Source organism: Aotus nancymaae, unplaced genomic scaffold (assembly GCF_030222135.1).
Source record: "Aotus nancymaae isolate 86718 unplaced genomic scaffold, 86718_ANA_hifiasm-v0.15.2.pri h1tg000011l, whole genome shotgun sequence".
In the NCBI taxonomy this organism is placed as follows: Eukaryota; Metazoa; Chordata; class Mammalia; order Primates; family Aotidae; genus Aotus; species Aotus nancymaae.
In genome coordinates, this window is record NW_026988422.1 from 56,381,595 (window position 1) to 56,396,462 (window position 14,868).

The 14,868-nt window shown below is 47.5% G+C and overlaps 1 protein-coding gene across 4 annotated transcripts in view; it reads right to left on the reverse strand.

Annotated features, from left to right (window-relative positions):
• Positions 1-14,868, reverse strand: part of DPF3 (double PHD fingers 3) — a 291,911-nt gene that overhangs the window by 116,207 nt on the left and 160,836 nt on the right. For all 4 annotated transcript variants that reach the window (XR_001105013.2, XR_001105012.2, XM_012438050.2 and 1 more), the window contains exons 4-5: positions 9,916-10,043; positions 1,762-1,857 (exon numbers count right to left, since the gene is read on the reverse strand). Coding sequence is in view for 2 of the 4 variants with exons in the window: in XM_012438050.2 (XP_012293473.1) it covers positions 1,762-1,857; positions 9,916-10,043 (224 nt within the window). In the remaining 2 variants the exon portion in view is untranslated. The remainder of the gene's footprint in view (positions 1-1,761; positions 1,858-9,915; positions 10,044-14,868) is intronic.

Sequence of the window (14,868 nt, forward strand, 5' to 3'; positions counted from 1 at the left end):
ACTCCAAGCAGAACTGGACAAGATATGCCCCTGATGTGATACAAGAAGAACCTATCACCACCTAGGAAAGATTCTTACCTACCCCCAAGAAATATACACACATACACAAACACACACACACATCCTGAACCTAAGCAAGCTTCTAATCAAACTACCAGTTTTCAGGAAATGCAGAGGATGGAGAAAGACATTAAACACCACCCTCCCACCACTACTAGAATGTGAGAAATTCCACAAGACAAACAACCCAAATTCTTCAACAAATTAACGGCATGGAGGAAAAAAAAAAATGTGTGTAGCGGGGTGTAATACAGAAGAGGTATGTCATGGAATCTGAGAGACTTAAGTTTCAAACAAACCAACTATAAAAAGGCATTTTTTTGACAAAGGGGGAAAGGATAGGGACTAGATGGTAGATATAACTATTATTTTATTGGGTATGATAATGGTATCTGTTAGGCACACTGAGACATGTGCCAGTTAAATGATAAGATGTCTAGGACTTGTTTTCAAATACTCCAGAAAACAAATCAAACAAACATAAATCAACAAAAAGTAAAAAGAAAAAAAGAAGAGATGAGCCAAGATAGCCGAGATCTTGCTAAGGCACGAGGCTGGTGCCAGCTGTACCAGGGCTGCACCATCAGAGAGCTACCCGCCCGGCCCCTGACCAGGCTGCAGAGCCCCACACTGCACCAGGCTGGAACATCTCAGCTCACAGTGTGTGCAGCATTGGCCAACTTGCAGCCGCCAACTGGGAACTTGCTTCTAATACAGTATAAAGCCCTGCCCCAGAGCTCCTAAAGCAGAATTTCTGAGTGGGGTCCTGGGAATCTGCATTCAATAAGCTCTCTCAGGGATACTGATGTCTGCTGAAGCATGAGAACCATGAGAGTGGAGAGGCCTACTGGGATTATCATTGGCTGCAAACCCACAGAACACCCAGGACTAACTGCTTATCCACGGGAGGGGTAAGGGTCCCGCCTAGAGCCTGAAGGGGTGAGATCCTCAAGCCTGAGAGTCAATTCTCCAGGTGGACAGCAGCAGTTTACTTCTGGAGGTCCCCCTCCACCTGGTTATTGTCACATGCCCTTGCAGACCCCTGAAGGTGACCACAGAAAGCCTCTTCAGGCTTGAACTCTAGACTCAACCTAAAAATGCCTGGAAGCGCCTGACCGGTCTCTTATTTTTATTCCTTCTACCTCGGTTTTCCCTCTGCCCTTCTCCAGGCTCTGGCTTCTTCCTTGTCCCATCCCAGGACCCCTGCAATGGTCTCAAGCCTCCAGAGCTCATGCCAAGTCAAACCCACTGGAAGCCACCAGCTGCAGCCCCCTGCTACCTCAGCAAACTTCTATTCTGCCTAGTGGAGCATACCTCAAAAGCAGATATCCTGACTCTGTCATTCTGGGGCAGGACCAGGGTCAAAGCAGGAAACGTCCAGCCTTCTTTAGTAAGCAAGTAGTGGTGACAACAGGCACATTCTCCTCGTCTTTTACCCTCACCTTGATTCCACCCTTCAGCCCTCCCCGGACCTCACCACCCACTCAGGGCACCCCCTCTGCCTCCTCTCCTCCCTCTTGCCAGCTCTAAACTCTTCCAGGCTACGACCTGGGATCAGAGCTGTTCTGGAGTTTTCTTCTTTGAGCATTCTCCAAATAAGACCATGGCCACGATTTCCATCTAGCTGCGGTGGAGGTCAACTGCTGGCCAGACACCCCAGCACCCCAACCTCTTTCCTCGCTCATATCATCCCCAACTTACCCGTCCTCTAGTCCTGTTCTTTCGCTTGGGAATATCCTCTTCCAAATCCTCTTCTTCATTCCCTTCTTCTACATTTTCATCATTTTCCAAAACCCTCTGAAATTAAAAAAAAAAAAAATAGAAAAGGTGAGAAATGAAATGCAAAGGGAAAAACCATCAGAGGCTCATTTGAAGGGTGTTCTGCTTTGCTGTTATTTTTTAACGATGTGAAGACTCCACCATTGCTTGGGCAGTTGGGCCTCCAAAATGCTGCCCGGAATTTGAACACTTGGCACTACCGAGGCTCTCCTAAGTCCTTTGGCCCCTTCCAGACAAGTGCTCCCAGGACACTGACCTTTTTCCATTCTTTTTGCCCATAAAGAGTTTTCTAACAAGAGACTATGCTGGTAGGGGCCCTTTTCTATGTGGGGCCAAAATGTTTTATCAAAACTTACTTTTTTAAATGTAATGTTTCTTTTTGTTCCCAAAGAGTCACCTCAGAAATACAAAAATGTTTCTCCTTTCCCTGCCATTCTGGAACCCTGCCCTGTCTGATGAAAACAAGTAACTTCCTGTTCGTCTGAGCAGATTTTACGTGAATGTGCTGTTCATCATAAGACACTGCTTTTTATTTATTTTTTTTTTTAAGAAATATACACTTTCATTTAGCAATTGACTTGTCATGGAGCTTAAAGATCATGAATTTGAAATTATCTCTCTCCAACCGCCTGCCAGTCACATTGCAACATAGAATCCAATTTCCATTTTGCAGGTAAATACACTGAGGCTGAAAACAGTGTTGAGTGGTCCAGATCATCCAGTGCAGCCATGACCAAGGCAAGGTCAGGTTCACTGGCTCGGGGGTTCCCATTCATTTCTCAGCACTGTGACTGAGAATTCCAAGATGTAATCAGGCATACTCTCCATGGAGGGGCATACTCTCCATGCACATCACTCCCTTTAGAGGACAGGAGGAGGTAGGATGTTTTCCTCTGAGTTTAAGGGAGGGATGAAAGACTGTGGCAAAGGACCCAGCCCCAGAGTGGGAGTAGGAAAAGAGGGAAGGGGCGTGGAGCTCACTGGGCTCCATGTGACGGGGTCTCATTCTTGTTGCCTAGGCTGGAGTTCAGTGGCACAATCACAGCTCAATATAGCCTCAACCTCCCAGACCCAAGCAGTCCTCCCACCTTAGCCTCCCAAGCAACTGGGACTACAGCCACATGCCACCATGACTGGCTAATTCATTTTTTGTACAGATGGGGTTCTCATTATGTTGCCCAGGCTGGTCTTGAATACCTGGGCTCAAGTGATCCTCCCACCTCAGCCTCCCAAAGTACTAGGATTACAGGCATATCACACAGGTGAGCTACCACACCTGGCCACCTGGGGGTTTCTTTATGGACTCACTGTGTGACCTTGGGGCAAGTCATCATCTCTTCATTCCTCAGTTTCCCCAATTATAAAATATTCATTCAATCTACAAACATTTATCTAGTGCTGACTATATGGCAGGCTGCACGCTAGGCAAGCTGCAACATGGTTACAGTCCCGGCCCCAAATGGACTTTCCAGTCTAGGCAAGGGAGGACAGATTTAAACAATGCACATATGTAACCATATAACTACAGCTGTTCTAAAAACAGTGTAGGCAAGTTCAAAGTGCTATGAGAGGGTTGTTAGGAGGGAGTTTTCCCTAATCCGAGGGCCAGGGAAGGCCTACGTGAGGACATGAGCTGGGGGAGTTGAAATGTGAAGGATGAGCAAAGACTGGCCTTGTGAATGGGGACGGGGGGCGGGGAGGGAAAAGGTTCTGGGCAGAGGAAACAGCATGAGCAAACTCCCCGAGGTAGGGAGAGGAACGCGGCTTGTCCAGGGAGCAGAAAGGCTGGTGTGGCCGGTACTGAGTGGCCCAAGGAGAGATGGCATAAGATGGAGCTAGTAAGGGGGGCAGGTATCCTATCACACAGGATAACTCCATCTCTTCCTTGCGGCGATGGGTCCCAGATCACAAAAATGTTGAGAAGGCTGAGACAGCAGCATGCACTGCACTGTCGTCTGATAACCATCGCTGTTTAAGCAGCCTCCTGGACAACACCTCTGGCCTGTCCTCAAAGCAGAAAGCCCAGGATTGAGCCACCAGGCGGTGATCTTCCACCACGGCTCCATGGCTAGAATGTTCTGCTTCAAATCACAGGGATTGGGACACTTCTAGTCTCCTAGTCCAGTCAAAGAACTCAAAACAGGTCTTGTAAATTCTTCTTTGACTTATCTACTAGGTTTATTTGGGAAACCACCAGCTGACAGCAATTAACGGGTCTCTGGGCCAGCCTTAACCATCTAACAGAAAGAGCATTGTCTGCTAGACATGACCTCTGGCCCATACTAGGAAATGTCAGCCCCCCATTTACAGTAAGTCTCTTGGGTTCCCGACCTGTAGGTGGAAACACTGGCAAAAGCCAACCGAGACAGTGACAGGTCAAACGCTCTGCAGCCTTTGGGGCAAAGACATAGTATAAATATAAGGCCTGGTTATGACTGAGGTTGCTGCTCGTACAGCCATCTTGCAAACTTTCCAGGTCTTGCAGTCATTTAATCACAGTAAGTTCCAAGTGCCTCGAATTTAAAGGTCATTGCCTCTGGCATCTCAGTACAAGTCTGACTCTTATTTTTCATTATAAGGGTATTTATTACCCGCAGTATGGACTCTGGGTTGGAAGGTGAAAGACTGGTAGAGGCAGCTGAGCTGGTCCCCAGAGTGCCACATGGCCTCAATGTCCAGGAGTAAACTGACTTCTCTTCTCCCTGAGGCTCTACCCTCCCTCTGCCTATCAGCTTCCCTATGACTCCAAAGCCTCTGTCTATGCCCCAGGCCTCAAATGTGATGGCAGCGGACCCAGTGTGTCTGCATTTCCTGCGACATGGCCCTGACCCCAGACGCCTCTGGACATAACTCAGGAGGAGCCAGGAGTTTCTAACAAACAAAGCTCGTTTCAGGGCTCAGGAAGCAGAGGGGGAGTCCTGAATCAGGAGTGGGGGATGGGGGCGGGGTGTCCAACAAAGTCAGCTGATCCCCCAGTAACAGACATGCATTCCTTGTCCAAGGACAGTATCTGGAAAATAAACACATTTTAAAATAACTTTTCTCCCTGTTACTCTAAACAGTCTTTATGGTGATAACAGTGGTTTGTGGTTGTGTTTAAAAAAAAAAAATCCTTTTTAAAGACTACATTATCTCTGGCCTGGAATACTGCAAAAATCTCCTGATTTCCCTCCTTCCATTGCTGGCCCTGTATCCAATCTCCTTTCCACGCAGCAGGCAACAGGATCTTTATGAAATATAAATTCACGGCCCTCATCAAAATCTTCCAAATGGCTTCCTTCTTTATTTCACATGGAACCAAAAGCTACTTCCATGTCCTGTGGGAACTCGGTGGTCTGGTCTCAGCCCACCTGTCAAACTCCTGCGCTCACTTCTCCCTGGCAGAGTCCTCTGGCCACACAGGTCTTCCGTTCTCTCCACACAACCAGCTCTGACCTACCTAGGGGCCTGCGGACCCACCACTCCTCTGCCCAGAAAGCTCTTCCCCAGGACCCTCCCTTTCCTGGCTCTTTTCATCCCATAGGTTGAGGTTAAATCCCTCATCTCCCCCAGGACTCTACCTAGAATCTGTCCCTCCTCTGATACTGAATCTTCATACTGTTTGTTCTCATGGGTTTTATTCTAAAATGCAATTATTTTATTTGTATTCCTTGTTTCCTGCCTGTATGTCACATTGAAATATGAGTGGAGAGGACAGGTCTCTCTTGGTCGCTGTGTTCCTAGCACCCAGCAGGTCCCTAGCCTGCACAAAGGAAACCCTCATTAAACTTTGGTCTAATGAATGAATGCATGCATAATCCATTTACTACATGTGTTTTTTTTGTTTTGTTTTTGTTTTTGTTTTTGTTTTTGTTTTTTTGAGACAGAGTCTCAATCTGTCACCCAGGCTGGAGTGCAGTGGTGCGATCTTGGCTCACTGCAACCTCTGCCACCCGGGTTTAATTAATTCTCTGCGTCAGCCTCCCAAGTAGCTGGGATTACAGGCACGTGCCACCACACCCGGCTACTTTTTATATTTTTAGCAGAGACAGTGTTTCACCATCTTGGCCAGGCTGGTCTTAAACTCCTGACCTCGTGATCCACCCGCCTCAGCCCCACAAAGTGCTGGGATTACTGAGCCACCACACCCAGCTACAGGTGTATTTTAATAATGTCACATCAATAAAAAACATGTACACTCATTGGACTTATGGTCCTGGCTTTGTCTTCTAGCACAGTAGATAGCAGACCCATGCAATGCACTGCACTGAGCAGACACTCAGTTTACATCGGAAACGATGGTGATGTGATGACGACAATATGGCCCCAGCCCAGTGCTGCATGAGAAGAACTCAAGCCCACCACCGGCTTTAAAGGGAAATGGAACCATGTCTCCAGAGCATCAAGACTCTGGGCAATGGCTCTGCCCTGTTCATTGATTCTGTCAAATTACATGAACTGAGCAAAAAAAATACTCTAGTAAGTAACACAGAGATGACAGACCTTGACTTCAGAATCTGAAAGTCACATACACACACACACACACACACACACACACACACACAGACATACAAGGAAGAAAGCAGTAGGTGGATTAAACACCAAAGCCAAGAAGAGATCCCCCTGGCTGGAGGGGAGATAAGAAAGGCTTGATGGGGAAGGTGGCACTGGGGCTGAGCCTAAAAGATGAGTAGGATTGTAACACATGGAGATGGAAGAAAAGGCATGCCAGATAAAGGGCACAGCGGGACCAATGGCATGGAGGGAAGAAGGCTGAAGAACAGAGGGAGGAAAGGAGTCGTGGAAAATAAGCCTGAAAACTAGGTTAAGAACGGAGAGGACTGGCCTGGGAAGGTCATACTCGTCGTTTTGGATTTATTTAGTGGGAAACAACAGTTTCTTAGCAGACTTTTGCTCTAGAACAAAAGGTCAGCTAGCAAAGTAGGACATGTCAGAGAGGGGAAGAACTGGGGACAGGGCGATTCCTGGAATGTGTTCTCTCATGCCTCCATTCAACAAAAATGTATGGTGCACCTGGTAAGCACCAAGCACTGTTTGGGTGCTTGCGAGATACGAGCGAGCAAAACTGGCAACGGATCCTGCCCTCGAGGAGTTTACGTTCTGCTGGAAGAAAACAGACAATAAACAATAACATAATAAGTAAGTAAATTAGAAAGTACATTAGATGGTGATAGAGTGATGAGAAGAATGAGAAAGTGGAGTGGAATCAAGAGGCAGGGGCGGGAAGGGCAAGGGTGTGGGATGAAATGCAGTGGTCCAGGGTGTCTCTGAGAGAAGAGGAAGATCGGGTGCAGTGGCTCAGGCCTGTAATCCCAGTACTTTGGGAGGCTGAGGCAGGTGGATCACCTGCAGTGAGGAGTTTGAGACCAGCCTGGCCAACATGGTGAAACCTCATCTCTACTAAAAGTACAAAAATCAGCCAGGTGTGGTGGCATGCACCTGTAATCCCAGCTACTCAGAAGGCTGAGGCAGGAGAACTGCTTGAACCTGGGAGGCAGAGGTTGCAGTGAGCCGAGATCATGCCACTGCTCTCTAGCCTGGGAGACAGAGCAAGACTCTGTCTAAATAAATAATAAAAAGTAAACATTTTAAAAATGAGGAAGGTGAGGGTGAGAGGCAAGTGGACATCTGGGGAAACCGCCAGGGCAAAGGCCTGAGGGCTGGGGCATGCCTGGCATGTTCTAGAAGGAGCAAAAGGAAATCCTTATACCTGGAGTTGAGCAGGTGAGGAAAAGAGGAAGGGGTGGAGTCAGAGACCCTGACTTTCACTCTGAGATAGCACGGGCAGTAGTGGGTTCTAAGCACAGGAATGATAGGAATCGGCCTAAATTTTAAAAAGCTCCCTCTCCTGTAGTGCATCTAGACAACAGAATATTATTCAGCATTAAAAAGAAATGAGCTATCTGGCCATGAAAAGACACGGAGGAACCTTAAATGCATGTTACTTAGTCAGAGAAGCCAATCTGGAAAGGTGACACCCCATGAGTCCAAGTATATGACAACCTGGAGGAGGCAAAACTATGGAGATGGGGAAATGGCCAGTGGTAGCCAGGCATTAGGACGGAGGGAGGGAGGAACAGGTGGAGCTCAGAGGATTTTTAGGGCAGTGAAACTTCTGTACGATGCCGTAAGAGTGGACACATGCCGTCACACATTTGTTCAAACCCATAGCATGTACAACGCCAAGAGTGAACCCTCATGCAGACTCTAGACTTCGGTTGACTACGATGTGTCAGTGCAGCTAATCTATATGAACAAATGTACCACTCTAGTGGGCGATGTTGATCATGGAGAGGCTATGCCAGGCATATATGGGAAGTCTCTGTATCTTCCTCTCCACTGTGCTGTGAACCTAAAACTGCTGTTAAAAAAATTTTTGTTTAAGGCTGCCTCTGGAGCATTAGCAGGGAGATCATTGAGAAGGCAACCGCAGCGGGTCACATGAGAGATGAGGGCAGCTCAGGCCAGGGTAGCCATGGCAGGTGCAGGGAGAGCAGATGTGGAGGAACTGGGTTTATGTTGAAGGCACAGTCGGCAGGGCTCCTGATGAGCAGGATGTCAGGTGTGAGAGACGGGCAGGAGTCAAAAATGACTGCAAGGTCTCTTAGACAAATAAAGGTGACAGTTAATGAGGATCTTCACTAGGGCTGCAGCTCGCGGAAAGGAGGGGAGTGAACAAATACAAGCCATGCTGTGGCGACTCAGTGGAAAAGACTTGACAATTCATCTTAACACAGGAATGGCAGAGAAGAAGGCCAGATTCTCTGACTCATTCAACGCCTTGATGGAGACTCAACTCTGTAGCTAGCCTGGGAAAGACCATGGGGACACAGTGGCGAGCATGACAGTATCGTCCCTGACTGGATGGAACTTACCAAGTTAACCAACAATGTATTCCACTATTATTAATTAAAATTTAATTTTAATAAATTAATATATAAATTAACTAATTGAATATTAAATATGTACAATAGGTATAGCATAAAACAGAAATATTTAATATGCAATATAAATTTAATAGAAATATGATTTAATTTTAATGATCTAATATTTAACTATCAATGCTATTCTTTTATAGTAAGATTAATTCATATTACAATACTCCATGCCAAACATTGTAGTAGACAATAAGAATTCCAGACAAATAAGAAGAAATGGAGGTGTGAAGTTGGGCGCGGTGGCTCACGCCTGTAATCACAGCACTTTGGGAGCCTGAAGCAAGTGATCGCTTGAGGTCAGGAGTTCAAGACCAGCCTGGCTAATATGGTGAAACCCCAGCTCTACTAAAAATACAAAAATTAGCCAGGCATGGTGGCACAGGGCTGTAATGCCAGCTACTTGGGAGGCTGAGGCACAAGAATCGATTCAACCTGGGAGGCAGAGGTTGCAATGAGCCGAGATCGAGATTGCGCCATTGCATGCCAGCCTGGGTGACAGAGGGAGACTCTGTCTCAAAAAAAAAAAGAAATGGTAGGTGTGCACCATGATAATCCTATTCAGTGAGAGCTTTAGAAGTGTCACGGATAGAGGGTGATGGACCCATGAGGACAGAGCAGCCAGCCCACCTGAAGGGTGAGGACTGCATGGGCTTGAGAGATGAGTGGGCACGGCTGGGAAAAGGAGTGTGTAGTGGTGGGGACCAGAGAGGCTGGGTGTGAGGAGTGGGGGCAGGCGAGCCAGACTCACGTGGCCCTAGCTGGAGAAGACACTCGCCCACATTTCAAGCCTTGACGATGGACTCTTCGTTCCACGGGGACAAGGACTCAGGCTGTTTTTTCCACCCTGTGTCCCTGGAACCCCACACAGCCCCTGTGTTGACTAGGCTCAACAAATTCACTTTGAATAGATAGGCAGAAGAGAGGGAGGGGAACCAAGGTGAAGGCAATAATGACTCCCTCCGGAAGATATGTTAAGTTGGAAAAGAATTTGGGAGCTTTCTGGCCACCATGGAAACGAGGCAGTCTGAGACAGCCCCAGTCCTTGCAGGGAGGATCCAGAGCCAAGCCAGTGCTGGAGTTCTGGAAGCACCATGGAGACAGTGACATTCTGCAGGGTCCCCAGCAGGTGCAGGAATACCTGTATTTCCTGGATGCTTTCCTCCTCTCTGGCATCCACCTTCTTCTCAACCCCCTCACCGCGGAGCAAGGCTTCCAGTGTGGTGCTTTCTGAGGTGAACCCATCCTTCTTCAGCGGCAGCTCCACTTCTGGAAAACAAAGACGAAAAGGCAGGTCAGGCCACTAGAAGCAGGCGGGACAGGAGGGACAGTCCTGGAGGACACGCAGGGCCCAGGGCTCCTGGGGAGGACTCGGGGCCTGTGCTCTCTCCTCCTGGAGGGAGAGGAACACTGGAGCTGTGTCCAGCTTTTCCATCTCCATTTCATAATCCAGAGACAGATTCCGACCCTGCCCACACCCCAGAGGAAGCTGGGCCAGAGCAGAAAGGGTATGGGCTCACACGCCATGCTTTACCTCTCCAGCCATGACATCGGGCAAGGCAGGTGGGGGAGCCTGGAGCGCTTACTGCATCCACAAAGTGAGGATAACGACGCCCAGCCCCACAGGTGGTTTGTAGGGAGAAATGTGTTCATTTGCATTAAAGTGTTTTGAAACTCAAACGATGCACAGTGCTGGCACCAAGTATGCTCATTCCCTCCTACCCCAGCTCTGTCTGGCAACTCCGTCACCTCCCCACAGCCATGCTGGCTGCCCAGATCTGCTTTCCTCCATGAAAAGTTAGTTCAGCCTCAGAGAGGCTCTTCTCATCAACCCATGGGGGAGTGAGGGCTTCAAAAGCCACAGGAAGAGAAGGAGCGAGGGCAAATGCCTAACAGGCCCCAGATTAGCAGAGTGGGCACTGCATGGCCCGCACACCACGACTCTTTTTTCTGAAGGTATCAGGAGTTTGATCAGCTACGTGGGGCTTGAGGTCACCAAGCCAGCCCTTCCCAGAAGAGAGACCAGAGAGAAGCCGAACCCCTTCCTCCAGGTGTCCCAAACTCCTGACCTGACAGAGGGTTGGTGTGTTTCTTTGCCTTTCTTTCACTTTCTTTTCTTTCTTTCTTTTTCTTTTTTCTGAGGTGGAGTCTTGCTCTGTCACTCAGGCTGGAGTGCAGTGGCGCAATCTCAGCTCACTGCAACCTCCGCCTCCTGGGTTCAAGTGATTCTACTGCCTCAGTCTCCCGAGTAGCTGAGATTACAGGTGCCCACCACCATACCCGGCTAATTTTTGTATTTTCAGTAGAGATGGGGTTTCACCATGTTGGTCAGGCTGGTTTTGAACTCCTGACCTCATGATTCACCTGCCTCGGCCTTCCAAAGTGCTGGGATTACAGGTGTGAGTCACTGCACCTGGCCTTGTTTCTTTCTTTCTTTGTTTTTAGAGACAGGGTCTTTGTCACCCAGGATGGAGTGCAGTGGCACTATCACAGCTAACTGCAGCCTCAAACTTCTGGCCTCAAGCAATCCATCTGCCTCCGCCTCCCAAAGCACTGGAGCCACCATACCCTGCTGTTTTTTTAATTAAAGATGCAAACCTAAGGTACAGGTGATCATTCCGATTTACTACAAAATCCTTCTCTGATCCTGGACCTCATACCCCCGACACTGCCACAGTTGGATATGTGGTACCAGGTAAGCTGGGGGCCGAACTGTGACGCAGTGATGCCCTAGAAAACAGGAGAGACAAACGGCCCGCTCTTCTGGGGGTTTTGAGAGTTTAGTGCAGGGACTATTTACAGAGATGGGGGGAGGAGATTAAGGTAGGGTAAAGCACCCCAGGGGGGGTTTGGGTGGGGGTGAGGGTGGGGAGGGGTCATTACCGCTGCTGCTATTTTTGGAGGGACAGAGGGAGAGTGCTTGCAAAAGTCTGTAGACAGAGACAGCACCATTAGCAGATCCCCAGGGCAGGAGCGTGGCTTGCAGAGGCCAGAACCAAGGGAAGGGACAGCCAGCCACTCTCTCCATCCATCCTCCATCAGTCTGCTCTGTCCTCTCCCACAGGCCAATCTTTACCAGAAGCAAAAGAGGAAGGGAGCCCCTTCACACAGCTCTGTCATTCCCTCCTACCCCAACCTTAACCAGAAGCGAAAGGGGAAGGGAGCCCCCTTCACACAGCTCTGTCATTCCGTCCTACCCCAACCTTAACCAGAAGCAAGATGGGAAGGCAGCCCCCTTCACTCAGCCTACCGAGGTCCGAGCAGGGCGAAGATGGACAAAGCATGGACCTGGAGGGGCAAATGGGAAGAGCGGCACCAACAAGCCTGCTCCACTGGGCTCCATCCCGACTCCAACAGGACCCTACCTACACTTCCCATTTCCTCCACCGGAAACAGAGAGAGGCTAACCAATTCACAAGGAAGGGGCACGTGGACATGTATTAAAACCAAACAAATGCACATCCCCAGAAAAAGAAGGTGGGAAGGAGAAACAGCATCTAAACTCTCTTGAGAGACAAAGTCTTTGGGATTTTTCTTACCAAAAAAGAAGAGCAAAGGATCCACTTCCCATCAAGGAGTGCTACCACGAGTTCAGCCACCTCTGAATCCATCTATTCATCCAACAAATACTTACTGAGTACCTGCCTTGTGACCACCGCTGTGCTGGGACTAGGGACATGGGAGATGAACCAAATACAGACAGGCCCTGCCTTTAGGAGGCTTAACAGTCCAGAGATTGTTAAGACATTAAATGCTAAATACGAAATCAAGATGCAATTATGAATTGTCATAAGTGCTATGGAGGTAAACAACAGAATGAAACGTGAAAGAATAAAGGTAGGGTCTGCCTTAGATCAGGGAGTCAGTAAACACCTGTGTGATGAAGTTCCATTTAAGGTGAGTGTCAGAAAAACAGCCAACCGTCTGCTTTAATGAGCTCAGGGCGTGCAGTTCCACAACCTGCTCTGATGACATATTACTTTCTCGCAAGTCAGAAAAGTCTTTCAAATGTCTAATCAAGGTCATTAGCATGTGTTGCCTCATGACCTGTCCTCAGTCAAAAGAGAAGAGCTGGTCACCATCCCTCAAACTTATAATAATCATATATACAGAGTTGAAGTTCATATTTTCGTATCCCCCTTAGCCTTCTCAGCACGAGATAAATCCTATTAGTGTTATTTCCCAGGATTGTACAGCGTTTTAGAGCTGGAAAGGACCTTAAGGATCAGCTAATTCAATCATCTCACTTTGTAGATGAGTCACCCGAGACTCAGAGAAGTTAAGTAACCACGAAAAGCCACACAGCAGAATGACAATGCAGCCGAATGATCTTTCTGAGATGCCACTGGAATCATGACAAGGTCCCCCACTCATTGTATTCTTACTAATGGTTGACAGGCCCAGGCTGAGCCCTGACTGGGCTGTGGTACATTCTGTGTACAGGCAGAGGGCTTGGCAAGTAGCAAACGTTCAAAACTTAGCAGCTGTTACTGCTGTGCATCAACCCCGCCACTCCCAAAAGCATGGTTATCAACCCCTTTACAGATGAAGGCTGTGCAGCTTCTAGAGGCTGAGAACTTGCCTGATATCACACAGCTGGTAAGCGGCAAAGTCCAGCCTTGAACTCAGTCTGCCTCCAAATCCATTCACCTAATTAGGCTGCACACACTCCACCCTGTCTCTCTGTGGTCCTTCCTTGAGAAGTCTTTTTTCAAACCTTTATGCACTTTCACTGCCTTTTGAGACTCCATAGTTTTCATATTTCAGGATAAAAGGCAGCTCTTTAGCCAAGGATGAGGGCAGGTTCGTGTCACGCTACTGGGTCCTGCTCTACATGATCATCCCCATGCAATGCTCGCCCTTCCTCAACAGTATCTACCCACTATAGAATTTTTCATCAGTAATGAACTTCCCCCTCTTCCTTCTCCTGCTCCTCCTTCCTCCGCTGCTAAATATGCCTCCATCCTGCTTTCCCATAATTGAATCTACTCTCTTGGTCCTCTTTAACCAAACTTTACCAGATAGGCACAGTGTAAGAATCAAGAGGAAAAACAGAAGCAAATGGGAAAAGTGAAATGGAAAAAGTGAGGAGGGATCTCCAATAGCATTGAGAGTCTAATCCCTTAAACAGGAAAGTGAAGCACAGAGAGAGAGATTCTCCCAGGGTCACAGAGACATTTAGTGGCATCATGCTTCCCTAATTACCACAATATTTGATTGGCTCCTATAGATTCTGCCTTCAGACAGCCCTGGAGTCAAACCCTAGCCTTGCTTTATTAGTAAGGGGACCATGGGCTAGCTACATAACCTAAGCCTCCATTTCCATATGTGTTAAATGGGTGTGGTCACAGTATCTATTTCACAGTAATGCACTGCTTAAAGAAACTCTAAAAGGATACACACACACACACACACATAAACTAGTGTGAGAAACAGGGTAGAAAATGAGCCTTATCCATTTTTGTTTTATCCTATTCAAAACTTAGATTCAAAATTAGATCATATATGTAAAGAATCTACAACATTGTAAGTATCCTACAAATGCTAGATGTTATTCCAAAATTTGGATAGTTTTGATTTTGATGATACAGCTGTACTATCCAACAGAAATGTAACAGGGGACACTTACGTAATTTTTAACTTACTAGTAGTCACATTTACAGGAAGGAAGAAAGTCAAGTGTATTTTGATAAGATATTTTATCTAATCTGGTCTTTCTAAAACATTACCATTTCAACATGAAATCAATATAAAATATGGATGCAAAATTTTACATTCTTTTATCTGCATTCTCTTCAAAGTTCTGGTGGGTATTTTCCACTTAGAGCGTATCTCAATTCAGACTAGCCACATTTCAAGTGCTCTATAACCACACGTGGCTACTGGCTACCATACTGGACAGTGCAGGTTTGCAGCATTAAATGTAACATTGACTATGACTTTGCTTCCAAAAACTGGGAAGACTTTTAATGTGGTTCTTAATGTTGCCTACATAATACCTGCCAAGCGCCATTCCAAGAGCAGAGTTCTAATGGACCACTGGCAAACCCTGGTTGCAAAGCATTATGGGTAAGGCCTGCAAGGACAGAGTGAA